This window comes from Sylvia atricapilla, chromosome 1, assembly GCF_009819655.1.
Source record: "Sylvia atricapilla isolate bSylAtr1 chromosome 1, bSylAtr1.pri, whole genome shotgun sequence".
Taxonomy (NCBI): Eukaryota; Metazoa; Chordata; class Aves; order Passeriformes; family Sylviidae; genus Sylvia; species Sylvia atricapilla.
Window position 1 is genome coordinate 130899710 of NC_089140.1, and position 24490 is coordinate 130924199.

The 24490-nt window shown below is 40.6% G+C and overlaps 1 protein-coding gene across 1 annotated transcript in view; it reads right to left on the reverse strand.

Annotated features, from left to right (window-relative positions):
* Nucleotides 1-24490, reverse strand: part of NIPAL2 (NIPA like domain containing 2) — a 51330-nt gene that overhangs the window by 3136 nt on the left and 23704 nt on the right. Inside the window, exons 4-9 of the mRNA XM_066333955.1 lie at nucleotides 17431-17490; nucleotides 15347-15468; nucleotides 9247-9343; nucleotides 5188-5323; nucleotides 2757-2845; nucleotides 894-957 (exon numbers count right to left, since the gene is read on the reverse strand). Of these exons, the coding sequence (XP_066190052.1) occupies nucleotides 894-957; nucleotides 2757-2845; nucleotides 5188-5323; nucleotides 9247-9343; nucleotides 15347-15468; nucleotides 17431-17490 (568 nt within the window). The remainder of the gene's footprint in view (nucleotides 1-893; nucleotides 958-2756; nucleotides 2846-5187; nucleotides 5324-9246; nucleotides 9344-15346; nucleotides 15469-17430; nucleotides 17491-24490) is intronic.

Genomic DNA, 24490 nt, shown 5'->3' on the forward strand with positions numbered 1-24490 from the left:
AGCCAGGAGCAGTGAAAAACTGCTATGGTTAAACACATCTTCTATCTGCTGTGTGTTGGACACACAACCCCTAATTCCTATCTGCCAAATACATGGTTGCTCATCTCCATTTCTGTCTGTTTTCCAGCAGTCAGACAAGATAGTGGCTGTTTGAACCTACTCCAGCCCAACTGCAGAAGATGAAGATGTCTGTAGATATCAGCCCCATTTATTTGACAGCACTGCGGTAAGACACCTCCAGCAGTTCTAGCAGACCTTTTAAACATTTTGTGCCCATTACAATAATTGTCACCTCTCTCAAAAGCTGTCGTGGTGCTGACAGCCAGCAGAAGGTTTCTGCTCTCACAACACTATGGCCATTCTTCAGAAAGTTATTTAGCATGCTCTGAATTTTTCCACAGGCATGCTGTGTCTTTCTTGACACAGGAAGATGGGGGAAAGTTATTACAGTACTGCCTTGTATGCAAGCAGCTCATACAATTGTCCATGCCTAGGGGCAGAAAAAACCAGCCAGACATACCAGTGGAAGGTAACATGGGAGGAGATGTCTCACAGCTGTGAAAGCACCTCCTATAATTTGATATTTGGTGGAGAGCAGTGACTTCTCCTTCCTGTTAGAGGAACACATGATGCTGGTTTTTCATTCCATCATGAGATTAGTAGTTCACAAGTGTCTCACATTTTTACATATTTGGATTCAAAACCAGGCCTCCAAACTCCCAAAGCACAGACATCAATCTTTCCTTTAATGTTTTTTTTATCCTACTATAATGGCTATTCCATAATACTTTAATAACAAGGCAGGTTTCTTCTTACTGAGAAAAGAAGAGATTTCACAAGGCAATGCTGTTTCAGTACAAACCTTAGTGCAGATTTTAGGCTGATATACTTACCCGAACAGAAACATGAACACGCTCAGTAAAGCTGCACTTTGGAATTCCCGATAAAATATGACCCCTGGAATGTGACAGAAACAAGAATTGCAGATCTTGACTGGCTTCCAAGTGATATGAATTACAGCTGGGAGGGTCAGGAGAAGTGTCATGCTTAAACGGAGCAAAAAAATCCCAAATAAGGTATTAATACACATTGTGATGTGTTCACTTTATGTCCTATATTCCATAATCTAGGCTTTCTCAAGATACTGCATAGGACTGAAGAAGATTTAGTCAATCAGGTTGGAACATGTGCTGGGTTAGTAATTGCACAGATGCATGTATCTTTTGCATTGTCAGCAACAATTTCTGTGCAGGTCATACTCGAGGTCTTATTCACAAGCAGAGACATACCAATATAACTAAGAGGTTCTTCATGGACTTCGTTAAGCTACTCCAGCAGACCATGTGGACATCTTAACTCCAATTGGGAACAGATTTTCAATAACTAACTTTGTCCCTGATGTTTACACCAAGTGGAGGGCTCCAGCGGCCAAGTTTGCCAAATCTTTCTGGCTGAAGGGATCGCTAGCTCTTTCTGGTCACCCCTCTTCCAGGAATTAGCACCTCTGCACTGGAGGTGACAGAACCAGATGTGTATCTGGATCTCAGCTGCCCCTATTAACAGCCAAGTATATTAGCTTTAAACCACTGATGAGCACAGCTCTGCTTAGAAACGCCAGAGTGGGACCCAGTGCAGCTGAAGTGTGACTGTGTCTTCAGAGGCTGTAACCGGGAATGGGGGAATCATGAGACAAGGTACCTTCTGTGAGCACACCAGCAAGACTCAGCAGAGGTTGTTCTTCTAAGCCCCACACTGGTTTAACTAACCTGGTGCAAATGCATGTGTATCCACTCTCAAAGCTATTAAGCCATTCCTGAATAGGTACTTGATCTTTTAAGGAGGCACCAGGCCAAATTCCCCATATGGTCACAGGAACACAACCCCCTTTTGGCACAAGTTTCCTCCTGGTCACAAAGTGTAGGTCTCTTCTAACACAGGTGTTGAGGCAATCTGTGCATGAAGCTAACTCCCCTTCTCATTAATGGCAGCTCTGCATGAGAAACTCCTGCACAGCAATGACAGGAAAGCCCCCAGCGTGTGTTAAAATGAGTCATAAATGTTCTAACAACATGATCATTTTGGCTCATTGCTGATACAGCATCTTAGTCGTCCTCCCAGCTCATGTTCTTATGCTGCACACCATTTCCAAGATTTGCAGTCCCTCTTTAACAATGCTGAGTTCAAAGTTCTCACCCAGAATAAAATGTTAAACGCTTAAAAAGTTTTTGTAGTAATTTTATTTCCTTCACTTAACCCAGAATTCCACCTTCTGAAATGGAATATACACTAACTACTATGAAGCACAGCTGGTTGTCATTTGAATAGTTTGCCAGGCTCTTAAAATTACTCTACCAGTTTGTATAGGGAGAGATGGGTGTGCACATGGTAAATGCATTTACTGGATGTCGACATGAGGCTAGGATAAATGCAGGTACTTGTAGTAAGCCAGCAAGGTATAGTAAATCACACATATCTATTTTGGAAAGGTTCGAATTTGATCATTTTTATAGAATTATAGAATGATTTGGGTTGGGATGGACCTTAGAGATAATCCGGTTCTAACATCTTGTCATTTTTTTTGTTTCAAAAGTTGTGAACTTATTTATTTTTCAGAACTTAAACACTTATGACTTAGGAAAAATTTCTTTCTGTGAAGACAAGTATGAGTGGTTTGGGTTCCTACTCACAGGGTTCCTGTTCTTGAAAATCTGATGTTTAAAAAATATTTCTGTAGAGGAAGAAGGTCAGAAACAAACCTGAAATTATGGCACTGATGGTGAAGAACACAAAATTAATGGGGACAACTGCTGTTGCTTCATACAGTTGCATTGCTTGATTCAAGAACCTGCAAGATAAGAATTATTGCATCTCATGCCTGCAGGATGTTCCTTGCACTTTGAGTCAGCTTAAGCCACTTCTTGTCAGTTTAATAATAAGTATGACCATTTCTTACCACAATAGCAAGTAGCCCTGGACAGCATGCACATATTGAATTTACTTTTGACTCTGCAGAGTACAAATGAATAGATTAAAGCAAGGAGGTTGGCATGGATTCTTCTGGCCATAGGCTCTCTATGGACATATTTTTGAAGCACTGTTGGAAAACTTTATCTGCCACAGATAAGGGAGGAATGCTAGGGTATTATTGCTCATGATCTGCATGGGTTCTTGGAAGCAGTGCTGCCTGCAAACAGCCAGGGACAAGTTGCTCCAATTCAAACAGGTTGTGTAAGGGTATCATGGATATGATCATGTGAGTTCTCCTAGGAACTGTTTCCCTCTCATGAAGTCCACCTTGCTGCTACTGCTCAGCCCAGCTTGGCTGAAACACCTATCTGTATGTTTATCCATGCAATCACACCCTAGAAACACACTGTCCTGCAGGGAAAGTCCAGGAAGGTGGCTTCAAGGTTGTGCTCCTTGGATTGGAAACTCTCTGCCCTGCTCATCCGAAAGGCAACGTGAACTCTCACCAAAATCATGAGCAAGAGTGTGCAGGACCACAGGAGCATGCACTGCACACAGACCTGCAGGACTGAAACTCTGGCTGTGGAGCAGCCTGCACAATCTGCAAAAAGGCAAAGCAATTAACCCACTTGCACAGAGACCCCAGCTATCAACATTCACCCACAGAGTGATGAATCACGAGCTGACATTGTGGATGCACCTGTAGATATTCTGTTATGTGAATGGTCATTTCAGAGAGAAAAATCAGGAGTCTGCAGAGTATATTCAAGCCTGTAAAAAGAACCACACTTGAACATTTCACTGGTGCAATATATGTGCACAGTAAAAATCCAAGCTTGGATCTGTTTTAGCCATTAAAATAATTGCGTGGTTATTTTAGCAACTGTTGAACAGTCTCCATGGTGCTTTAAAAATAAAGAAATCCTACATATCCACGGGATAGTCAGGATTTTGAAGTCATTGAAAACACCTCATTATTTTCTCCCATTTGCAACAAACTTGGTCACAGGGACTAAAACAGTGATAGCAAAGCACAGTGTTGGATCCAAGAGATTGCTGCAGCACAGGCTGTTCTCAGATAATGAATGACAGTCAAATAAAATAAGAGAGAAAATAAATAAAATAAAAAATTTAGACTGACAGTGCTGTTCCTGTTGGAAAATGCATCCAAAAGAGTAGAGAGAAAGGGCCCTTAAGCCCAGGGAATGAAATGGGCACATTTCACTTCTGCTTTAATTTTGGCCAGCAAAAGAAAGAAAGAAAACAATTACAAGATGGAGAGGTTATTCAGCAGCTTCTTATTTAGCAAACTCTTATTTCCTATTTTAAATGCCCGGAGGTGTTCTCCCAGCAAAGACAAGCTGGATGTAAATCACTTTATAATCTGTTACAGGGGAGTTCCTGAGTCAGCCATGGAGAGTCAGTGCATAATAATGCATGGACTTTCTGATTCCTCATGGGAATGGTATGTTCTGCCATGAAAAAGCTGGGTTGGCTTTTCTGCCGGAAAATAATCATGCAAGTAACTACTCAGGCTCACACTGGAGCAGTCTAGATGAGATTACTGAAGGCTGCTATCAGCACCAGAAGCAGAGGGACAGGCAGAAAGGGAACAGACTCCGTTCAGCTGCAAGACATATTTTACCATGCTGCCACCCCCAGCAATCTGCAAAGGCAGCATAAACCAGTCACTTCACAGACCAGGGGCCTGCAGGGGAAACTTGAAAGGTACAATCATACAGGACAGCAAAGTGCAACATGCAGATTTAACAGAGGCAGGGAAAAAGTTGGGATAAACTCTCCTCTTCAGTCTGACTGGGGCCACAAAGCTGGGGCACAGACATGAATAATGAGGACAAACATGGCCATTTGATTATTCAGCAATAAAGATTTCTGAAAGTAATCCCCAAATGACTACATAAGCATAATTTCACTTAGTGTGTTAAGACTTGTGCCAAAACTAGGCAAGTAAATTTGGGAAGACCTTGTTGAAGGTGATAATGAGAGGAGGTGGTGTCTATAACAATCAATTATAAACTAAGAAATAAAGTTTAAATAAACAATACAACCAGCTGGAGGCAACTTACTTATGTATCTGTCAAGGCTCTGCCAGAATTTGTTGCCTTAAAATGCAAGTTATATGAGGAATCATTATCAATACCAAATAAAACTGTCAGATAAAATGTATGAAGGTCAGTAGGTAAACAGAATCTCACTTACTTGATTTGGAAAGCACAAGAAGTTGCCATTAAAACACTCATGATATAGAAAACAGAGTAAGTTAGCTGCATTTTCCCCGTCACAGAAAGTGCTATCATGCTGGACACAGCCTTAACAGCAATGACTGTCAGTGATACTGAAAGGGAAAGGAAGAGATTAGCAGGGCAGTGACTTCAGCACATCAGTGAGGGAGAACAAGGACCCAGGTCAGAACCACAGGTCTGTTCACTTAAAATAAGACTGAGGAAGGACGTGGGCACCTAAAACAAGTGTATGATTTTATAAATGCTTGCTAAGCTACTGTATAAGCTCAGTGGCCTTAGATCCAAGTATGCTTTGTGCTTTGCCATTAAGTCTTTTTAGCACACTTCACTCCTAGCTGAAGGTGCAACAGCCTCCACATCTTCCACACATACTTTATTTACCTCCAACTGCTAATTTGGAGCCCATTTTACAGTATTCAGGAGCTATCTGAGAGGTCTGGTTATCTGTTCAAAGCAGTTAGGATGCCTCTCTATAGCAGTCTGCATGCAGCACTGGCTGCCTCAAATAACTTGTCACCCTCACGATTTCTCTCCTGAAACAGGAGCTGGACCAAGTTGACTTCTGGGATCACCTCCCATAGCACCTAACTCCCCCCATGTGTTATATATATATGAAGAGCAGACAAACAACACAAGGGCCTGCATTTCATTTCAAGGGCCAGGCTCCTGTGACCATTTACCGGATTTATCCCACAGAATGAGTACTTCAGTAGTGTGTTGTCCATTCATTTAATCATTATCATTGCATCACTACAAACAAATTTCAGACAGCAGGCAATGGTTTTAATACATATTGCCAGCTCAGAGAGGTTTTCCAAGACAAATCTTTTAGAAAAGGGGCAGGGAGTTTAGCTAAGAGTTACTTTATATTTCCTTTTGGAGCTCTTGGTTTGTGGAAGCTAACCAAGTCTGGAATTGCTGCAAATAAAATTTAACGAATTCAAAACCCCTAAAAATTTCAAGAGTCAGGCTGCAGAGATGACCTTTGAAGAAAGGTAGTTAATTTTCAGGAGCACCATCCCCCAGCTGAGATCCAGTTCCACCCTTGTGCAGAGCTGAGGAGTGTTGGATTTCAGTGGTCTGATTCATCCTCCTGTAACGTTCAGATTGGCAAGGAGACCTGCACTGTGCAAAAGGTTCAGGCCAAAGGTTGGGAGAAAAGGAGGGGGAAGAAGAATGAATGCAGGTCTGTGGGTTTGATTGCAAGCATTCTTCTTACAGAAAGTCCAAAAGTTCAGGGGGAGTTTAAGAGCTGCATACATCCTGTGATGATCTTGTTCATCACCATGAAATTCACTGTTTTCATGAAAACCTTTCCACCCAGCATTTCACTTCTTTCTCTGTAATGGAAACAGGTGAAGTGCTTTAACAAACACAGCTGTAAAACTGAGCAGAGGTCAAACACTGGCCTGCAGTGGAGCAAACACTATGATAAAAAGGCAAAAATACACTCAGGCACCAAAAATACATCTACATAAAATTGAGATTTGCACTCTAACATGGGGAAGTTATTATTTTAAAAGAACACTTACAGGTAAAAATGAGTATTTTGAATTGTCCTGCTAGGGGTAAAGATTGCTAAATTTTCTTTCTGATAGAAGGGCAATTTCCATGCCTTATAATTTTAACAAGACAGAAATGAAAGCACCAGGGGGTTTGTTTAGTGCATATTCTTCAAGAAGTGAAATGATCATCTTCATCAAAGTAACTCTGAAACAAATTTCAAACCTAGGAGTTGTTTTCTCTGTCAGAATGACCTCCCCTCAAATCTAGTGTGACAAATTATGTCACTTTCCAGCTGCTAGGGCAGAAACCCCTGAAATCCCAGTATTATCTAAAATATTACCCCCAAACTTATGATAACAATACATACATGAGGTAAGATGATTCCCACCAAATGACTTTGCAGAGCTGTACTAAGCAAAACTTTATCAGCTATTGTGATGACCTCTGTATTTTCTTGATAGTGAAAGTAGCTTGCTGTAGCATATCCAGTGAAACAAAAGGCTGCCCTCTCCTTTCTATATTTAGTTTACATCTGTATGAACACTCCACCAGGACTCTATTACCTTCCACGAGCATGCACTCCTCCAGCAGGCAGGGCCTTGCAAGGGCTGTTGTCACACAGCTGGGAGCAAAGTAAGGGACAAATTTGCAGCCCCTCCATCACTTCACTCAGCAGAAAGCTCAGAGTCCAATCAGAGTGTTCTAAGTGTAGATTTGTGGGAACTGCCAGGCTCCAGGACAGCTGCAGGAACCAGAGTCAGATGCAGTTCTGACTTCCATGCTCAAGGGAAAGGTCATTATTTCAGAAGGTCCCGTGAAACAAGATTTGTTTGTGTCTATTTTAACAGAGCTGAAATAATGACACATTTTTGCTCAGGTTGCATAAGCTCACAAAAACCTCAGGCAGCCACCAGCTGAAAATCTATTTTTGGGTGACAGTGGCCAAACCATCAGACTGCAGTTAGTGCCTGCCAGGGCCCAGGTTTGCAGCCCTGCTGCTGCTCAGCAGCTCTGTGTGTCCCCTTCAGGGCAGCAGCACCAGGGCTGGCAGGGGGCAGAGCCAGCAGGGCTCTACAGACACACTGCCCACATCTCCAAGGGCTGCTCGGGGCAGCAGCATGGTGGGCCTGCCCAGAACTGCAGCAGGGATGTGCAGGAACACATCTGGAAATCTTCAGGCTCCCAGCTATGCAGAAGGAGTCTGGAGCTTTGCTCAGGAGTGCACAGTGCTTCACACTCCTCACGGCTGTGTTGGGAGCTGCAGAGCAGCTCAGGCTTTGCCAAAGCTCCAAGGCTCTGTGCTAGGAGCTGGGGGATAGCCACACTCACACTTCCCTCCTCCTAACCAAGAGCAGTTAGACCTAAAGCTCTGGGGGCTCTTCCATCTCTGCCTCATTCATGGAGCATGGGAATCCTCCAATGCTTCTGCAGAGCTACAGATCCTAATGTTCCTAGGGCTGGGAAACCCACATAGGAATACTGTCCCCAAAAAGTTGTTCTGAAAGTCTGAGCTTTTCAGCTGAGTAAAAAACCACTCAGGGATCTGAAGGAAGGGACTTAATACATCTGTGAGGGTTTTTCACATTCAGTTAAATCTAAATTTTGTACCTGGAAAACTTTAGTGAAATTCTATTTTATACAAACCCTCATGGTCATCTCCATTAGAAATGGAAGTCTTTGCAGACTGATATATGCACCCACTGAACTCAGAGAAAAAATAATCTTTGACTTCAATGGCACCTTTTGCTTCAACCAAAGATTTGTGTCCCATGAGGGTTTCACAGAGAAATGACAAGACAAGGGCAGGAGAATTTGTCATACAGGGTGGGGAATATTCTTGATATAACCCTGAAAGCATAGGAGCTTTAGAGATAACTTCTGACACTTCTCAAAAGTGATTCAAGTTTAATTTTATTGAGAGCTTTTGTGATAAAATCATCTCCTGTATTCCCCTGGTTATTGATTGTGGTGACAATGATAGAAAATGAAGTTCAGTGGCCCTCTGAGTTGTTCTTCTTCTTCAGAAAAGGTGATAAAATATGAAATGTTGCACATGCAAATATTCATAGATAATTAAAAGTTGCTGTACAGTCACAGCACATCACTGTGCTGTTTACAGAGTGCTTACAAGGTCTCCAGCTACTCTGATTTAGAGAATTGATTTTCACAGCCTGCTCTCCAAAATAAAATTTTGAATAGTCCACTTACACAGGATCTAAACCTAAAGTGTTATTTAAAACAAGTTTCAGAATACCATTGCACATAGCATATTAATTTGAGGGTATCTGTAAAAAGCAATAGCCCCAGCAATAAGCACAGAAACTATGTTTAATAATCAGCTTTTCTCTTCAAAAAGAGACCCCAGTAAAAATCATGTTTCAATGTTTCAGTGATTCTTCTTCAGCACACTGCTTTGAAATGGCTTTAATCTAATCTCTCTGGAGAGACGGAGTGACAAGGAATTATCAAGTAACAGACAGGAACATGAAAGTGAATAATATGTTCTTACCCAGTAGAGCTACCATCATTAACAAAACCATGATGTGTTTCACAGCCTTTCTTTTGTAAAAATATAGGAGAATGCAGAATATTATAATTTCTAAAATCTGAAAATAAAAGAAAAGAAAATTAATAAAAGAAAAGAGCTGTGAAACTATGTAATGCTTCATTCAAAGTCTTTGAGATGTCACATTCATTTTTGCTGCTTTATCTGTTCAAAGCAAAGAATGGCTTTATAAAGTATCTTCTGCTAAAAAATAACTTTTGACTACTTGACTGAGCTATCAAACAACTGTTGTCATCTTTCCTGTTATAGTGAAAGTTAAACTTGGAGTATTTTTATATCTTCAGTTTTTCATTTTGCACTTCTATCTGTATTTTGTCACTGGCAATGTTGAGAAGACTTTTTTTAATGTGACAGCAAAGGTACCAATATTTATCAGTAATAACCCTTACAGAAATTCTGTCTATAATTCCTACAGGGTAAAGCACTTAGCTCAAGGAAGAGCAAGCTCTCCTTTTAGCTACAGTATTCCTGATGTCACTCACTCTTTGTGATGTGCCAGCTTATTTTTGCTACTCTCTTTGCCCTTCCCACCATTCCTACTAAAAACTCCCCTCAAAACTTTGTCCAGATTTTCTGCCATACACCATAAAGAGGAAAGCATTTATTTCATATGGTAGCTCTCAAATCACAGGTACCTGCTAGGACCTTACCTTGAAAAGTTCAATGACACATTAGCAGACCACACTACTGGACATCTTGAGATGCTGATGCAGCTCCACCTCTACCATTGCATCGTCCAGTTTTGCTCCTTCAATAACATGTGACAGCTAAATGACTCTTAAATTTGCTGACTTCCTGTTCATATGTCTCTGCAGATTCCCTCAGTAACTCTTGCCATCTCAAAAGCATGGGTATTTTGCCTCCTACCCAAACGGGTTGCCCAAATATCCCTCTATGCCTAAAGAAAACAAGTGCAAGGGCCATAAAACTTCTGCAAAGCCCAGAAGACTTATGAAAGCAGGAGTGATGCACCTCTGCACTAAGGGGTGCTCAGAACCCTGGTAGCCTTAGAGACACCACAAAGATAGAGAAGTTCATTTGTGCATGTCAGAAAGTAATCAAATGGGGGAAATAAGACAGAAAATGAGATTGTCATCATGACTGAATCTCAATATTGTTTTTTTTGCTAACAAAGCAAATCAGAGAAACACCTGTTAATCTTTTTGATTTTGTCACCAGCATACTATTTTATGTTTTATAATGTCACTTCACTCTTAAATCAACAGCCACCATAAGGCAGCACTAGACTCAAAAGTATCTGGGTGTTGTGCTGATGACATTTCCAAAGAGGTGACTGAACAGTTACTAGTGATGGTAATATAATGCAAGTAGCCCATTTCTCATTTTGGAGAGTGACTGCAGCAGGAAAGCTGTCAGCTCTGCCCAGTTACTAAAATTCTCTGCCACACTTATACCCTCCTGAATTCAGTAGTGTTTAAAAATATTAACAGAACCTAATTATACTTTAATGCAATTTTATTTACCTTCACATGGGTCTCTTGCTCCCAAAGACAACCAAGAGACAATTGCACTTCAAAACATGAAGAACACAAATTCAGATTTTATATCATCTTTCTTTTAAAAATGTCAAATATTTATCACAAGATTAGAAAAACCAAAACAACTAAGTTGAGGGGGAGGGGGTGTTTGGTTAGCATTTGTTTGTTTGTTTTCCAAATAGGTTGAGTAGAATAAAGCATTTGGCTGTGGGTTAATTTAAAAAAAATCACACAAAACAAAAAAAAAAAAACCCAACAAAAAAAAACCCCACCCCCAAACATTCCTGGATTACCAGGCTAATCCTAATTGAATAATCTTCACAATCTCTTGTGAAGTGCTGATCTCTTCTTCCTCCAGATTGATTCCCTTCCCCACCAGGCTTGCACCCAGAGATAAAAACTTGCCCAGCAGCTGGGGGAAAAAGAGGCTTTTGCCTCAATCTCACAATAAGTAGCTTGGCCAGCCTCTCCAGTTTTATTCAACAGTGCAACACTGGCTAAGCCTAAACCATGAACCAAGGCACAAGAAATGTCAAGATCTGCTGACAGGTGAGTTCATCTTGGCCTCCCTGTTGAAAACTATGACAGGGTTTTGAGGGGACTTGAGAGGAGAAGTAAAAGTGGCAGCTTTGCTTTTCATGTCACTGCCCAACACATCTTTGTGGGCCAGAGGGGAATATCACATTATTAGCTGCAGCTACAACAGCCACCAGATTCATTTGCTATTCTGACAGAAGAACTGGTAGCAGAACAGAAGAAATCTGTGCTAAGTAAAAATTCCCCTCAGAAAGGTACCCACATTAAGGAGTCCCAGAGATGTCCTAGGTGTCCTCTTCCATGACACACCAGTTCAGGACTGGAACACAGGATGGTGGGACTGGGACTGGGCCACGGCACAGGTAACAGCACTGTGAACTCTGCTTCCCTTACCAGTGCAAACCTGTCACTCTTCCCAGACCCTTGCTGTGGTTACCACAGGTTGTGCAGAAAGCCATGGGACAACCCTACTGCAGGCAGCTACACCAACATTGATGCATTTTATATCCTCTAGACAATCGCAGCAGGGGGAAGCACCATCATCTGTCCTGTCACTGAGATTTCACACTGTGCAAGAACAATCATCTAAAAACAAGCCAAGGGACAGTCACTGGCTCAAACTGCTCCATCACAGCAGCTCTGTCATTCCACTCCCTCTTCTACCTCAGTCCAACCCCAAGTGGCAGGTAGTGCCAAGCAGCACCAGTTTTGACTGAACCAGGCCATCATAGCCAGCTGGCTCTGTCCATCAGCCTTCTGTTGGTCCTCATCATTTCATCATCTCTTCTCTTGCTAAAGCTACAATAAAGCTCCACTGTCATCTCCTCCTGCTTCAAAGCAAACTAACCCACCAAGACGACATGTGTGAAAGGAAACAAACAGCCAAGCAAAACAATCAAAAGGATAAAAGAGCTCCTGACAGCAGCTCTGGAAGGGAGGCACAGGTCTGTGTGCGTGGCCACCTCTACCTCCTAGGGAAACCCCAAGAACAACCATGGTGTAGGGCCAGAGATGGCAGTCCTGTGGCCAAACCTAGGGAGATAAATGATGTTTGTTTTTCAGGGCTGCTGTTTAAGTTTACTCCGCTCTGTCAAGTCCCGCATATTAAGCTAGAAATCCAAACCATTTGTTCTCAGGGCTGCCCTGCAGCCATGATCCACTATTCTTCCATGGTTCTCTGCCACTTGGTGACCCACCTACAGGTCAGTCTTAATAAGAAGACAGGGGAGAGTCTGTGACAATTAAGTTATGAGAGCAGAGTCCATGGCTCCTAACAGGGCCTCACACAGCTGGGGTGCACTAGCTGCTGCCTAAAATTGTCTTCCAAGAAATACCCAAAACAATCCTTAGTCTCCTCACTGATAGCTGTGGTAGTGATAAATATGAAGTCCAGGAAGAGGAAGGGCATAGATTATATCAGCTTCACATACTCTGTTTAGAGGAAATGAAGGAACTTCACCTGCTTACAATCATCTTTGCTATTACAACTAATCTCTACTGAGGTCTCCTCCAGCCCACATCTCATCAACATGTTTTAATAATCATGTTTTCTATGTTTCTAAGCATTACCAGAAGGCACCAAAACAAAATACCACATTGTCTGCCTCAAATGCTCTTCTGGCATATACAGGATGGTCTTCCAGGCACTTCAAAAGAAAAGCAGAAATGTTTTGAACCTGATTTTGCAGAGATTAAGTATTAACAACCCAATTCTTACTACGCTTCTGTTTAGGGAAACCTAAGAGCTTCATCTATGATTTATGTCTTCTGTAGAGACTCAAAGTGCACATAAGCAAAAGAGAAAAAAACAAGCCAGGATAGTCATTCTTGCTCAGACATAATTATGTTACTGCAGAGTCTCAGAAGGTGACTCAAAGTTGTCTTGTGGGAATTAGAGGCTACTTCTGCAGAATATACCAGTGGAGTGCCACAAGGGGATGGTTTACCACCCACAGAGAACATTTGGTACCATTGGAGCTTTGTATTTCTCAGCAGACCACACTTCGGGGCTACTTTTAGAAAGATCGTTGGACTGCATTATACTTCTGTACTGTCTCCTCATTGTATATTTATACTGGAAATTCTGCAGCTTCTACTGCACTTTTTTATATCTCAACAGCCAACATATGCTAGGCATTTTACAACTAATTCTGAAGAGCTTGTTCCCTGCCCAAAGGGAATGTTTACAGCAGGGTTTGCTTGATCTTCCAGCAGCATACCAGGGTAATCAGGATGATATCTCAGTCTCTTGTGGAGCCCTTTACTCATCCCTTTTCTTTGGTCAGAGAAAACTCACAGATGAACCCATGGGACAGAAGGAACACATAAAGTTTGATTAATTGTTGGGTCAAAATTTGCTCTGTATTTGCTCCATCCTTCCCTACAACCTATGCTATACATGTAAAATTAGATGCTGGCTGAGGTAGGGAAAAGAGAGAAGAGGAGAAGCAAAGTTCAGAGGTTACCTACTACCCCCTCACAATGTCTCCTAAGAAGAATACAGCACACTCTTCTTATGCATTCAACTGTGTTCTTGAAAACTTTTCATGAAATTAAGTCAAAAAAGTCCTCAGGTGGGGAGAAGTCCTTTTCCAGGAACCTGTCATTTTCAAGAAAATGCGAATGGTGTATCACACAGAAATTTCTGGTGTCACTGGCTGTGGATAGGGAGTTTTCTCTCTCCAACATTTCTACACAAACGGGCAAATCAACAATTTAAAATCAGTGCCTAAAATGTCAGGCTACTTTATCATCTATAAGTGGAACTGCATGGTAGAGGGTGATAATAGAAAAGAAATAGCATTGATATCCCAGTTTTGAACTCCCTCCCTTTACTCTGCTGATTGCATGGACTTGAAGCTCTTTTTGATGCTGAAGCCACCTTTACTGGGTACCCCAAAACTCTTGGGTATTGCCTCTCTACTGCCCAACTGAAAGTACATGTTGTGAGTTATAAAGCATGAATATTAATTTTTTCCACTGAGCTGTATCATCGTCTTTCAGGATCTTTTAAATGACTCCAAAAAAATTGAAAGAGAGTTTAAAATGCCCAAAATATTGAAAGAGAGGATCAACACTTTTATGATAGCATGTAATTTGTGTTTAATCAGTAGTTCATGGATAGTTAGATGCAAGTAAAGTCTGCAGGTTGGCTAGAAGATAAGGTCCTTAAACTGTCTTCTCAGTGGCTTTCTAACTGAGATTCCTACTAAGAAAAGCCTGGGCACTAAGAATCTAATCTGAATGAGTCCCTTTACTGGGAAAAAGTAATCACTTCTGAAGCTCCTATATTGTATCTTTTACATTCAGCTGTGAGAAAACATTTTCAGCTTTCCAGAGGAAAAGAAATTCATCCTACTCACTTTGGTCTTGTTTCTGATGTTGATTAAACACATCAAATAAGATGTATAGTGCTTGATGTTTGTATATAGATACTTTAATCAAAATGGTATTTTTGTATTCGAATTCTATCTCAGGTTCAGATTAACCTAAGTGGCAGTGAAGTAGGCCACCCCTTCACATCCTCAGCTCCATATAAGGCTCCTTTCAGCCAGGCTTAACAACATGGGAGTAAAACGGAGTGGTATGAAAGACAAAAAGAAGGACCAAGAATATACACAGCCTGATTTTTAAAAGCACAATTCCATCACTTTCCAGAAAAGCCCTGAAACTTAGATGTACAGGCAGACAGGGTGGCATGAACACATATATAGGAAATTTAAACAGTACCAATATTTAGGTTTTCCCTCAAGTTCCCCAAATATCAAAATCTTTCCACTCTTGCTAATGCTGCACAATTATGATTTTCCCCTGACACGTAGTTAAAAAATATCTTTTGTTGCTGCATATTTTCAGTTTGGATTCAGTACGATGATGAGGGACTTTCTCTCCTATGAAAATCATTTATCTTCAGGAGTAGTTTTTCTACCACTAAATTCATAATGCTATAAAAAGCCCAGTAACCCCATTTTTTCTGATTAAGGGAGTAGTGTGAACCAGATACTCACTGAATATACCAAAAAAGGCCAGCTTACTAAGTAATTCTGCACTTGTCTTGCTGTGAGTTCTTGAGGTACATTTGGAGCGAATGTCACCAACAAGTATATCCCTGTTATTGTCAGTGCTCCTCCTTCAAAGAAAAGGACATGTTACTTTGGCAATACCATATTTGCTAATCATGGTCATACTTGACCTGCAGCTGATTCAGAAATAGTTTGTAGAAGAAAATTTAAGTCCATTTAAACAGATCTATACTTAGGTAATTGGACTGCCTTGCATTTGGGGTCTTACCTAGTCTAAATTTTATTAAAGACTCAAAGAATTTTGGAAATGTGAAAAAAAGTTGTTAGTAAACCATGTGAATTAGGGTTCCAACTCAACAATGCATTTTCAAATACAGTCAGTTCTAAACCCAAGTGCATGACAAATGAGAATTAATCCTTTGTATTTCTCCCAGGCACAAAGTGAATCACACAAACTTAGCCTTAGTGAAAGGACACGTTTCCTACTAGTGCAGTCAGTTAGATCACTAACCAGTGTAAATAAACATAACTGCTCCAAAGTCAGTGTGGCCACAGAGATCTGCACCAGCAATCAACCTGCCCTGGAAGCATCAGATGCAACACACATGTGCCAGTCAATGCTCAAGTGAAGCTGTCACAGGGCCAACATTCTGGCCACTCCCTGTTGTATTTGCAGATCTATGAACTGTTTTATAAAAAGATGATTTGCAGTAGACTGTTCAGCCACTAGGTTGCCAGGGCCTCTTCAAGGTCCAACTTGCGTTATGCTTTTTATAAAAAGTTGTAAGTTCTGCCTTGTGGACATCTGCCTGTGACAAACACAGATGTTCCTTGAAGTATCAAGATATAAGTGAGATGATCCTAAGATCGTAAACTGTATTGGATTAAGGAAGATATTAGCTAATCAATTTTTCTTCAAGCAGTCTTTGAAATTCTTGGTAAACCTATAAATCGGAGCTGAATGCAAGGCTCAGGAACACAAAACAAAGCACATCCGGAGGGCTTTGTTGGCACTGCTATCTCAAACAGTTCCCTTGGAAAAGCAGAGCTGTGTTATATTTATGTGCTTGCAAAACCATCACCATATTTCCCATCGTACAGCTCATTCTTATGGAATGTAGCAACATTGTTAAATCCATCTTGCAAAGTCAAACTCACAGAAATAAAATAAATCAGCTGAACACTAGTTAAAGCAACACACAGGCCATAAGGGAAACATGATCAGTGAAGGGAAGGGGGGGTTTGAATTTAGCAGCTGAGCTGGCAAACTTGGATTCCAAACCTAAATAAATCGTATATAGTATTCCTGGAACGATACTGAACAGATCTCTCCAACACATTCACAGGAACAGCTGTCCTCACTACAGTTTGGACAATCAAGCCTAGATGTCAGGAACCCACAGAAATATCTGGTGCCCCGCATCAGGTGCACTGTCCCAGTTGAGATTGCTTGGTGTAAAGCCAAATCCTGAAATGTGCTTTTCTCTCACCACTACTGCATTCAAAGTGGGCAGTTTTGATATGCAAAAAGTCTTGGACACAGACAAAAAAGCAGACAGGCTTTTACAGTGAAGACCACAGTTGCCAACTGAAGACTTGACGATATGATTATTTGTTTTTTGAAGTGATAAAACTAAAACCAAGGGGAAGTTATCACTTTAAATTGAGCTTGAATTTTTGTGTAATATCTATGCAGTAAGAAATAAAATCTTATATTCGAATAAGTAACTCAATAAATTCCCTGTTTTTGTTTATTCTGTGTTGTACTCATAAAGATAATACTAAAGACAACCTCAGAGGCAAAAATAGAAAATGAAAATAAATTTGAGCAATAAAGACACATAAGGAATGGGTTATGGTTGTAAGCGCAGAGGATTTGGGAATACAGTCTTTTCCTCATGCGTTGGAGATTCTCTCTCTTTTTATCACTTTTTCCCCAATTTTGAAAGTATCTGCCTTGAAGCACTTGCTTGGGAAAGTGGGAGTGTGAAGGTGGGGGGCTGCGTGAGAGTTACAGCTTGGTAAGCATATGGCAGCACACATGTCTAAATTAGCAAATGCTCACTTACCCAATATATCAGCAGTCCTCATGGTCTTCTTTAGGAAAAAGACAGAAATAAATGCACTACCTAGAACAGAAATATCAAGACCTTTATATATATACATGTATTTGTTAGAATATCAAGTGCTAAAGCAAAAAGCTGCCCTGGGACAAGTTTAAATATATCTCATGGGTGTTGTTGCACCATACAATGATATAAACAGCCAGCAGTCCATTCCTGCAACCCACCAACACTCCGTTTCTGTAAGATTTCAGACCTATCCAGCAGGCCCTTAGGTGGTTGAAAATATGCAATACCCTTCTTATTTCCCACGCAGGGACACTGCTTAAACTGCTCTGATTCAGTCATATGTGGAAATGTTAGGAAAACTGGGCACTGATCAACCTTACTGTTTCATTCCCCACTTGGCTACCAAATCACTCTATGGACTTGCTCAACGCAAATTGCATCATAGAACAATAAAATCCTGCTTCTTTATTCTTAAATGTATTAGAAGCTTATAAGCAGTGTAACAGCAGTACAACTGAGAAGAAGACAGTCACTGCAAAAAACATGGTATTTAGTATCAACTAAGTGGTCATGACATCTGCAGACAAACAGGGAGAAAAAACCCTACACATGTACTGTCCATGGTCTTTCAGAGTGACTTGCTCTGAGGAAGGAGAAAATTGGAAGAGAGTCCTAAAAATTATTTCCTGTTTTCTGGGAAACATTTTTCTCTTGTTCAGCTCTTGCATCTGGCCTCTGCCAGCTCCTAGTCCTGCCTCTTCAGGATAGGCAGCAGTGAGGACATGAGCAGCAGTAGTTGTTGGGGCAGGTTTTGTGCTTAACAGCTCAGTGTGGACATGTGCTAGAGAGGAAAGAAGGGCTTTGAACTTAGGATGGATGAGACTGGGAGACATGGCTCTATTCCAGCACACAACATCTACTTCTAACAAGAAGTAAAAGAGGCTGGATAGCTCCTCAGTAAAAGAGATGAGTAAAGTCCTCTGTGAGAGATGCATCAGTAATGTTAGATTCATTCAGAATCCTCAAAGAAAGACTGCTCAGGAGGGACAGTGAAGGGATACGCTGAAAGAGAGCCATGGAATGCTGCTACAAGAACTCTCTACTTGTCTACAGCATGATTCATTCTTGAAATAACAGTTCAACATTTTTACAACTGCCTTTGCCTCTTTATCTCTATTGTTCTCACAGAAAATTTAATTCGTGGTTAGCTAGTAGATGTATTCTGGAAAAATCTAGAGAGGTTCATACCAAGAGGTAAACAGAGAACTGGAATTCAGCATCAGACCTCTGTTTTCCAGTCAGTAGAAAATCAGATAGAGCAGAAGTCATAAAATTAAACTGTAGCAAGAGTGATGGGGATCTGTGCAAACGAGTAAGTGCAATAAAAGGATCTTCAACTGAAAATGCCTCATTGAATTTAGGTTGCCTGATACAGTTTTCTTTATTCAATTTTTCAGTGATGACTTTGCCTGATGGTATCTAGGCAACACTGGTAATAGCAGAGCTACCTAGGTTTAGAAAAAAAAGAAGCGACAAAGACCAGGAAAGAAGCAGCAGCATCCAAGATAGCGCAGGAATTAATTACTGCTCTGTCTCCCTGCTCTCATAGCTTTCACAAATCCCACCTCAACCCACTCACCTAGAGTGTCGTTATCACAGCAAAGAGCTGCTGCTTAAAGGACTGATACCTCAGTGATTTAAAAATCTATCTTTCTTTCTTTCTTTCTTTCGTTCTTTCTTTCTTTCTTTCGTTCTTTCTTTCTTTCTTTCGTTCTTTCTTTCTTTCTTTCGTTCTTTCTTGCTTTCAAGTACTCCAGGTCTGGCCTCTCTGCATTCAGCAGAGGTCTAGTAAATGCAATTCCACGATTGGCATCCAATTTAGGGTAAGATGAGTTATGCCAAGTGTCAGCTTGGGGGGATTGCAACCTCTGAGGCTGGGAGTGGGCACAAGGAGGTTCTGGAATGCAGACAGATAATGAAATTTGTCACTCTGCTTTAATAATGCATTCAAATGCAGTAAGCTCTGTCTCTAGAGATAGCCGATATTGCGCCAGAGATCGTGAGCTGAATAGAATCTGTGTATAATTCATATTCTTTCTGATGTAGAGTCATATGTAGAGGAATCTAAAAATAGGAGAGGTTTTAAGAACACATATTAGACCACCTGGGAGAAAAAACTGAAGTAGGAGGAGAGGTACAACACCAAGGTGAGGAGAATGAGACCCAGGAGATACTCTGAACACAAAAGACAACTGCCTCTGTGGGTAAGCTGCCAATGCTCCAGTTACATTCAAGTGAAGAAGAAAAGGAAATGGTGTAAATCTAAGAGAATAAGCAGAGAACAATTACATAGACTTGATGAGATGCTAAAAGACATACATGACTGATCAGAAGTCTCACAAACTCTGGCTGTTACCTCCAGGACTAAATTTTAAGCAAGTTATGGTAGCATGGCCAAGAGGACATGATATTTTAATTTTAATTTTGTTAGTTTTTTGAGGTTTAAGCTCCCAGGTTTGACATTGGGATAGTATTCCATATTCTTTGATTTTTGAGGTAGGCTTGAATCAGATTAAAGCAAAGAAACCAAGAGCTGATTGTCTTGTTGCAGATGGGTCAGAGAGGAGGGGTAAGAAAGGAGCCCTGGGAACACAGGCTGGTGTTTGCCAGTTTTTCCTTCTGCTGGCTTTGCAGCCTTTTCTGGCTGGCAAGATAAATGACAGACACCAAAGTGTTCCCCAGGAGCCCAGCAAGAAATCCACATCCTCACAGATGCTCTGCTCCTCTTCCTTAGCTCCTTTGTGCTCCCACTTACAACCTCAGGCGCACTCAGTGGCTTAAGAGATTAACTCCTCCCAAAAAGGTAGTTTAAGACAATATGCTAAAAGGCCAACACACACTCTCTGCTCTCCCCTTTGCTGGATGGCCTCCAAGCTGATCCTGTTTTGAGCAGAAGGTTGGGTTAGGCACTTTCTGAGGCTCCTTCTAACCTGAGTTGTCCTAGGACACGTGAACTCTTTGCAGGAGAGTAAGTGGGCATCCAGAGGCTAGTAACTAGGCCTACCAGATATATAAGCCATTACTGTATCCTTCAGTTCTTGAATGCAGACCTGCTGAAACTCCCCAGATTCCCCTCTTCTCTTCCACCCTCCCTCAGATCACAAGTGATCTCGCATCTTCCCACCTCCCCTCCTCTCTACCAGTGATGTTATACCCCCAAACTCTCCTCCTAGCCCACTTCCTCCTGATTTCAGCCCATCACCACAGTGTAAGTTTAATTCTCTACCACTCAGCCACAATTTTTCCTTTTCCATTCCAGGGTTCTGTTGCTCTCCCTCCACAGAAACTGTGCTTCCTCCTTCTCCACCTTTCTACTGATGTGAGAAATAAATCATTGAACATTATGTTTAAGTCTGTGAGTGAATAGACTGAGGAACTTGGGCAATTGCTGAAAAGTATGAATGTATCTTTGTAATTTTTTTCTTTTTTGCTTTCTTTTTTTTAAAAAAACACAGACAGTTACAGAGATTGAGATCTGTGTCAGAGTGAGGAATAATTTTCTTCTTGAGTGTCTTTTTTTGTTGTTGTTGTTTTGCTTTTCTTTTTTTTTTTTAATTGGTTAGCAATAGAGTATGATACAGAAATGCAGATAAAAAATCGTATCAGAGAGTAAGTAGGCAGTAGCTCAGCAACAAAAGAAGCAATTTATCATTGTTCTGAAGCCTCACTGTTTTTGAACCACTGGCTTTGAGAATACAACACACAGACAACTGGATTATCAGCCTTCAAGTCATCAAGGCAAAGACTGTATCCCTGGTCATCTGAGAAGACTTGTGTACTTTTGGGTGAATCAGAGTAATTTTCAGCTTTTTAAATAATTATTAAGATAAAACTTTCAAAAGTAGGCTGAGATCCAACTCCCATTCCCAGTGACAATGGTAGCCTGCTAGATTAAGAGAAGGGCAGAAAATCTGTGAGATGATCTGTTAAGGATTAAACATTACAGAACCAACACATCCTAATGTAATCCTTGAGTTTGTTTCATGCCTTGATTGCATACTTATATTAATACCCATAATCTGAGAAGTAAATGGGTCCTGTAAAATGCTTGTATCTATACAACAGAGCCTTCCTTAATGCTCCTGAAACGCAAATGGAATGTATGAATTGACACTGCATCAAAATGGTGATAAATAAAAACCGTTGGGTGGGAAATGGGGGAAAAGGGTTTGTTCAGAAGCTTAATTGTTATCTGAAAATCTTCATTTTTTCATACATCAGCCTAAACCTGGCTGGTTTACATTCATTATTGAATGAATATATTCATTATATACTGAATGATCATATATTTGTATTATTGAATGAATGTGTACTCATTTCAGCATGTAAATTTCAATGTAAGTTGAAAAAACTATGCAATTAAGTGACTTGAGGAAGGGCTGTAATGGTGCTACACATAGCTCAGTCAGCTGCTCATTCTCTTAGGAGAGTGATCGTTTACAATTATCTCCATATGTAGGTTTTCTCCAGCACAAATAGAAATAAAGAGCAGTGTGATGTGTGGGTTCTGCCACCAGCAGACAATGAATGGTGAGAATCCAGCTCACAAAATAACTCGTCTGCTGCCTAGACATGAAAGCTGCAGTTGGGGTTGGGTTTTATTTGTTTAAGAAAGGGATAATACACAACAGAAGAAGTAAAAGATAGAAAATACATACTGATTCATAGTATGTATTCTCTGTATTTTGTCCAATCCAGTCATAAAATCTCAAGTGAGTGTGCAATATATATTTTTCCCTATGCAAAACTCTTTCACTATTTAACTATTAAGCTGTTTCCCTGATACTCAAACTGTTTATGAATATGATCTTTTTGCCTCTTTTTTTAAGGTCAAATCTTACACTAAATTATTTTTGTAACAACTGTCCATAACTTCAAATATTAGTATATCTCTTCTTTTCCTCTTTTCGATTCCTAGATGAGCTTTATGTACTATCTGAAAAGATTAGTGCTCTCCTCATAAATGCATAGACTGCTTGCACTTCTGTCTTCTCCAATATTTTTCAAAAGCCCCACAAAAAACCCCAAAAAATTTCATATTTGCCTTCAATGCTCCTTTTCTTAAGCTTAACAGACGCAGTCAGATAAAGGCATTTAAACTCACCCATCCAGAAGAACACTTCACTGGTGGTCTGGATGAAATACCAAGGGAGAAGAACTAGATATGGCTCAGACTATTGTACCTCTGTTACTTTGTGCAACAATACTTCACTCTGAGACCAAGCATTTACTCTGTTTTATGCAACTTAAGGGTGTGCTTCCATCAAATCAAGCAGTTTGCGTTTACCTACTTGATTTTGCCCTAAATTGGCTGAACAGTGCTCAAGTTACGAGGGCACAATTGCTGCCAGTCACATTCTGAGATGTGACCTCAAAGTATTCTTTATATGAACAGACCCCCAGCCTATCTCCCAAGCTGAAGTGATTCAGGACCCTCCCAGTACTGAAAAACCCGAAGATACTTCAATCCATCCCCAAACACAAGCGATTGTAGTCTGCCACAGAGTCACAAAAAACTGGAGATTCTGAATTACGTAATGCATTTAATTGCTGCAGCTCAAATGATGCTTGGGAACAAATTCATTACATCTAACTGGCTTCTACAACCTATTTTTAGTTCATATGATGGACAGTAATGCTCCACTGAATACAAAGAAAAACATTACAGATACCTCTTGACAGCTGTCCTGCATACTGAACCTGTAACATTTCCAACATGATCAATGATTAGTACTGGAAAAGCAGTGAATAAAACATGAAACAGTTTTCCCCATCTGAGAAATTGCTCAAAAGATAGACCATGAAGGTGAGCTTAATTCTGGAACCTGGATTATAAGACATATACACTGCAGAGACAAGGAAAAGCCCTGAAAATCCTTTTGTTGCATCTTCTAGACAAGTACAATCAAGTATTTTAAAGAACAGTTTGGTGAATGTTTCCTAGGTATCATTAGTAACAGAGTCCTCAGAATTCCAAGTTCTTGGGCCACAAATATGTTATATTACAATGAGTGGGAGAAATCCACTTCTACAAGAGTATCTGAGAATATTCCTGAAGTACCTCAGGAATATAATTTTTCACAGCCCAAAGCCCTCCCCACTGCCGTTTATAAGGAGCATATAAAATGCAAAGGGATCTTAACAATGTCAGGCTAAGTGAGGCAAGTGTAAAACAACTCCCCTCAGAAGGATGAACATTGCAGAAGAAATGATCTCCAATGTCACTGGCCTCTCCCCACCTTTTCCATCCCCAAGTCATTTCTGCAGGCAAAAGCAAGACGAGCTAAAAACCACTGCAACCTAAAATTACCCAAGCTACGTGTAAAACATGAGCTTTACTTTTTAAGTATAGAAAGTTTCTTAATGATCACATCAAACATGTATTACTCCTCCACTTTTAAATTAAAAATTTACTAATTTCTCCTCTTGAAGAAAACAACTGCTGTCTTCTCACACTATTTAAAACCCTGAACAGATGTAGAGCTTGCATCATTCCAACCACACGCAGAAATACTTCCACTGTGTAAGAAGAAAATATAGTTTTTCTAGCTTAATTCTAAAAAAAAAATAAATAAATTAAATCTCTTGGTGCCATGCCAATTCATGATCTTTGGTGCTGTATTCTTTTTAAAACAAGCCACTGGAACAATCCAGCTCAACAGAAAGAGGCACAAAGTTTTCACTATTTAATTGATACCGGGTTAAGTGCAAAATGCAGTTGGATGTAGTTAAATGTGGTAGCAGAGCATAATAGATGCTGGCTCCATCTATTTTAAGATGCTTCCTGTCTCAGAAGTCTGGAGATATATGACGGGTACAGCCCAAATCCATTCTGGGCAGAGACTCCAGTCTGCCTTATCCTCCTTCAAACCCTGGTTTCCAAGCAAAGGAAACTTTCCCTGCAAGGCCAGAGTCACAGAGACTGGCAGAGAATCCCCTGGATGACTGGACATACTGCAAAGCACAGTTCTCCTCTGTACACCATATGTACTGCATT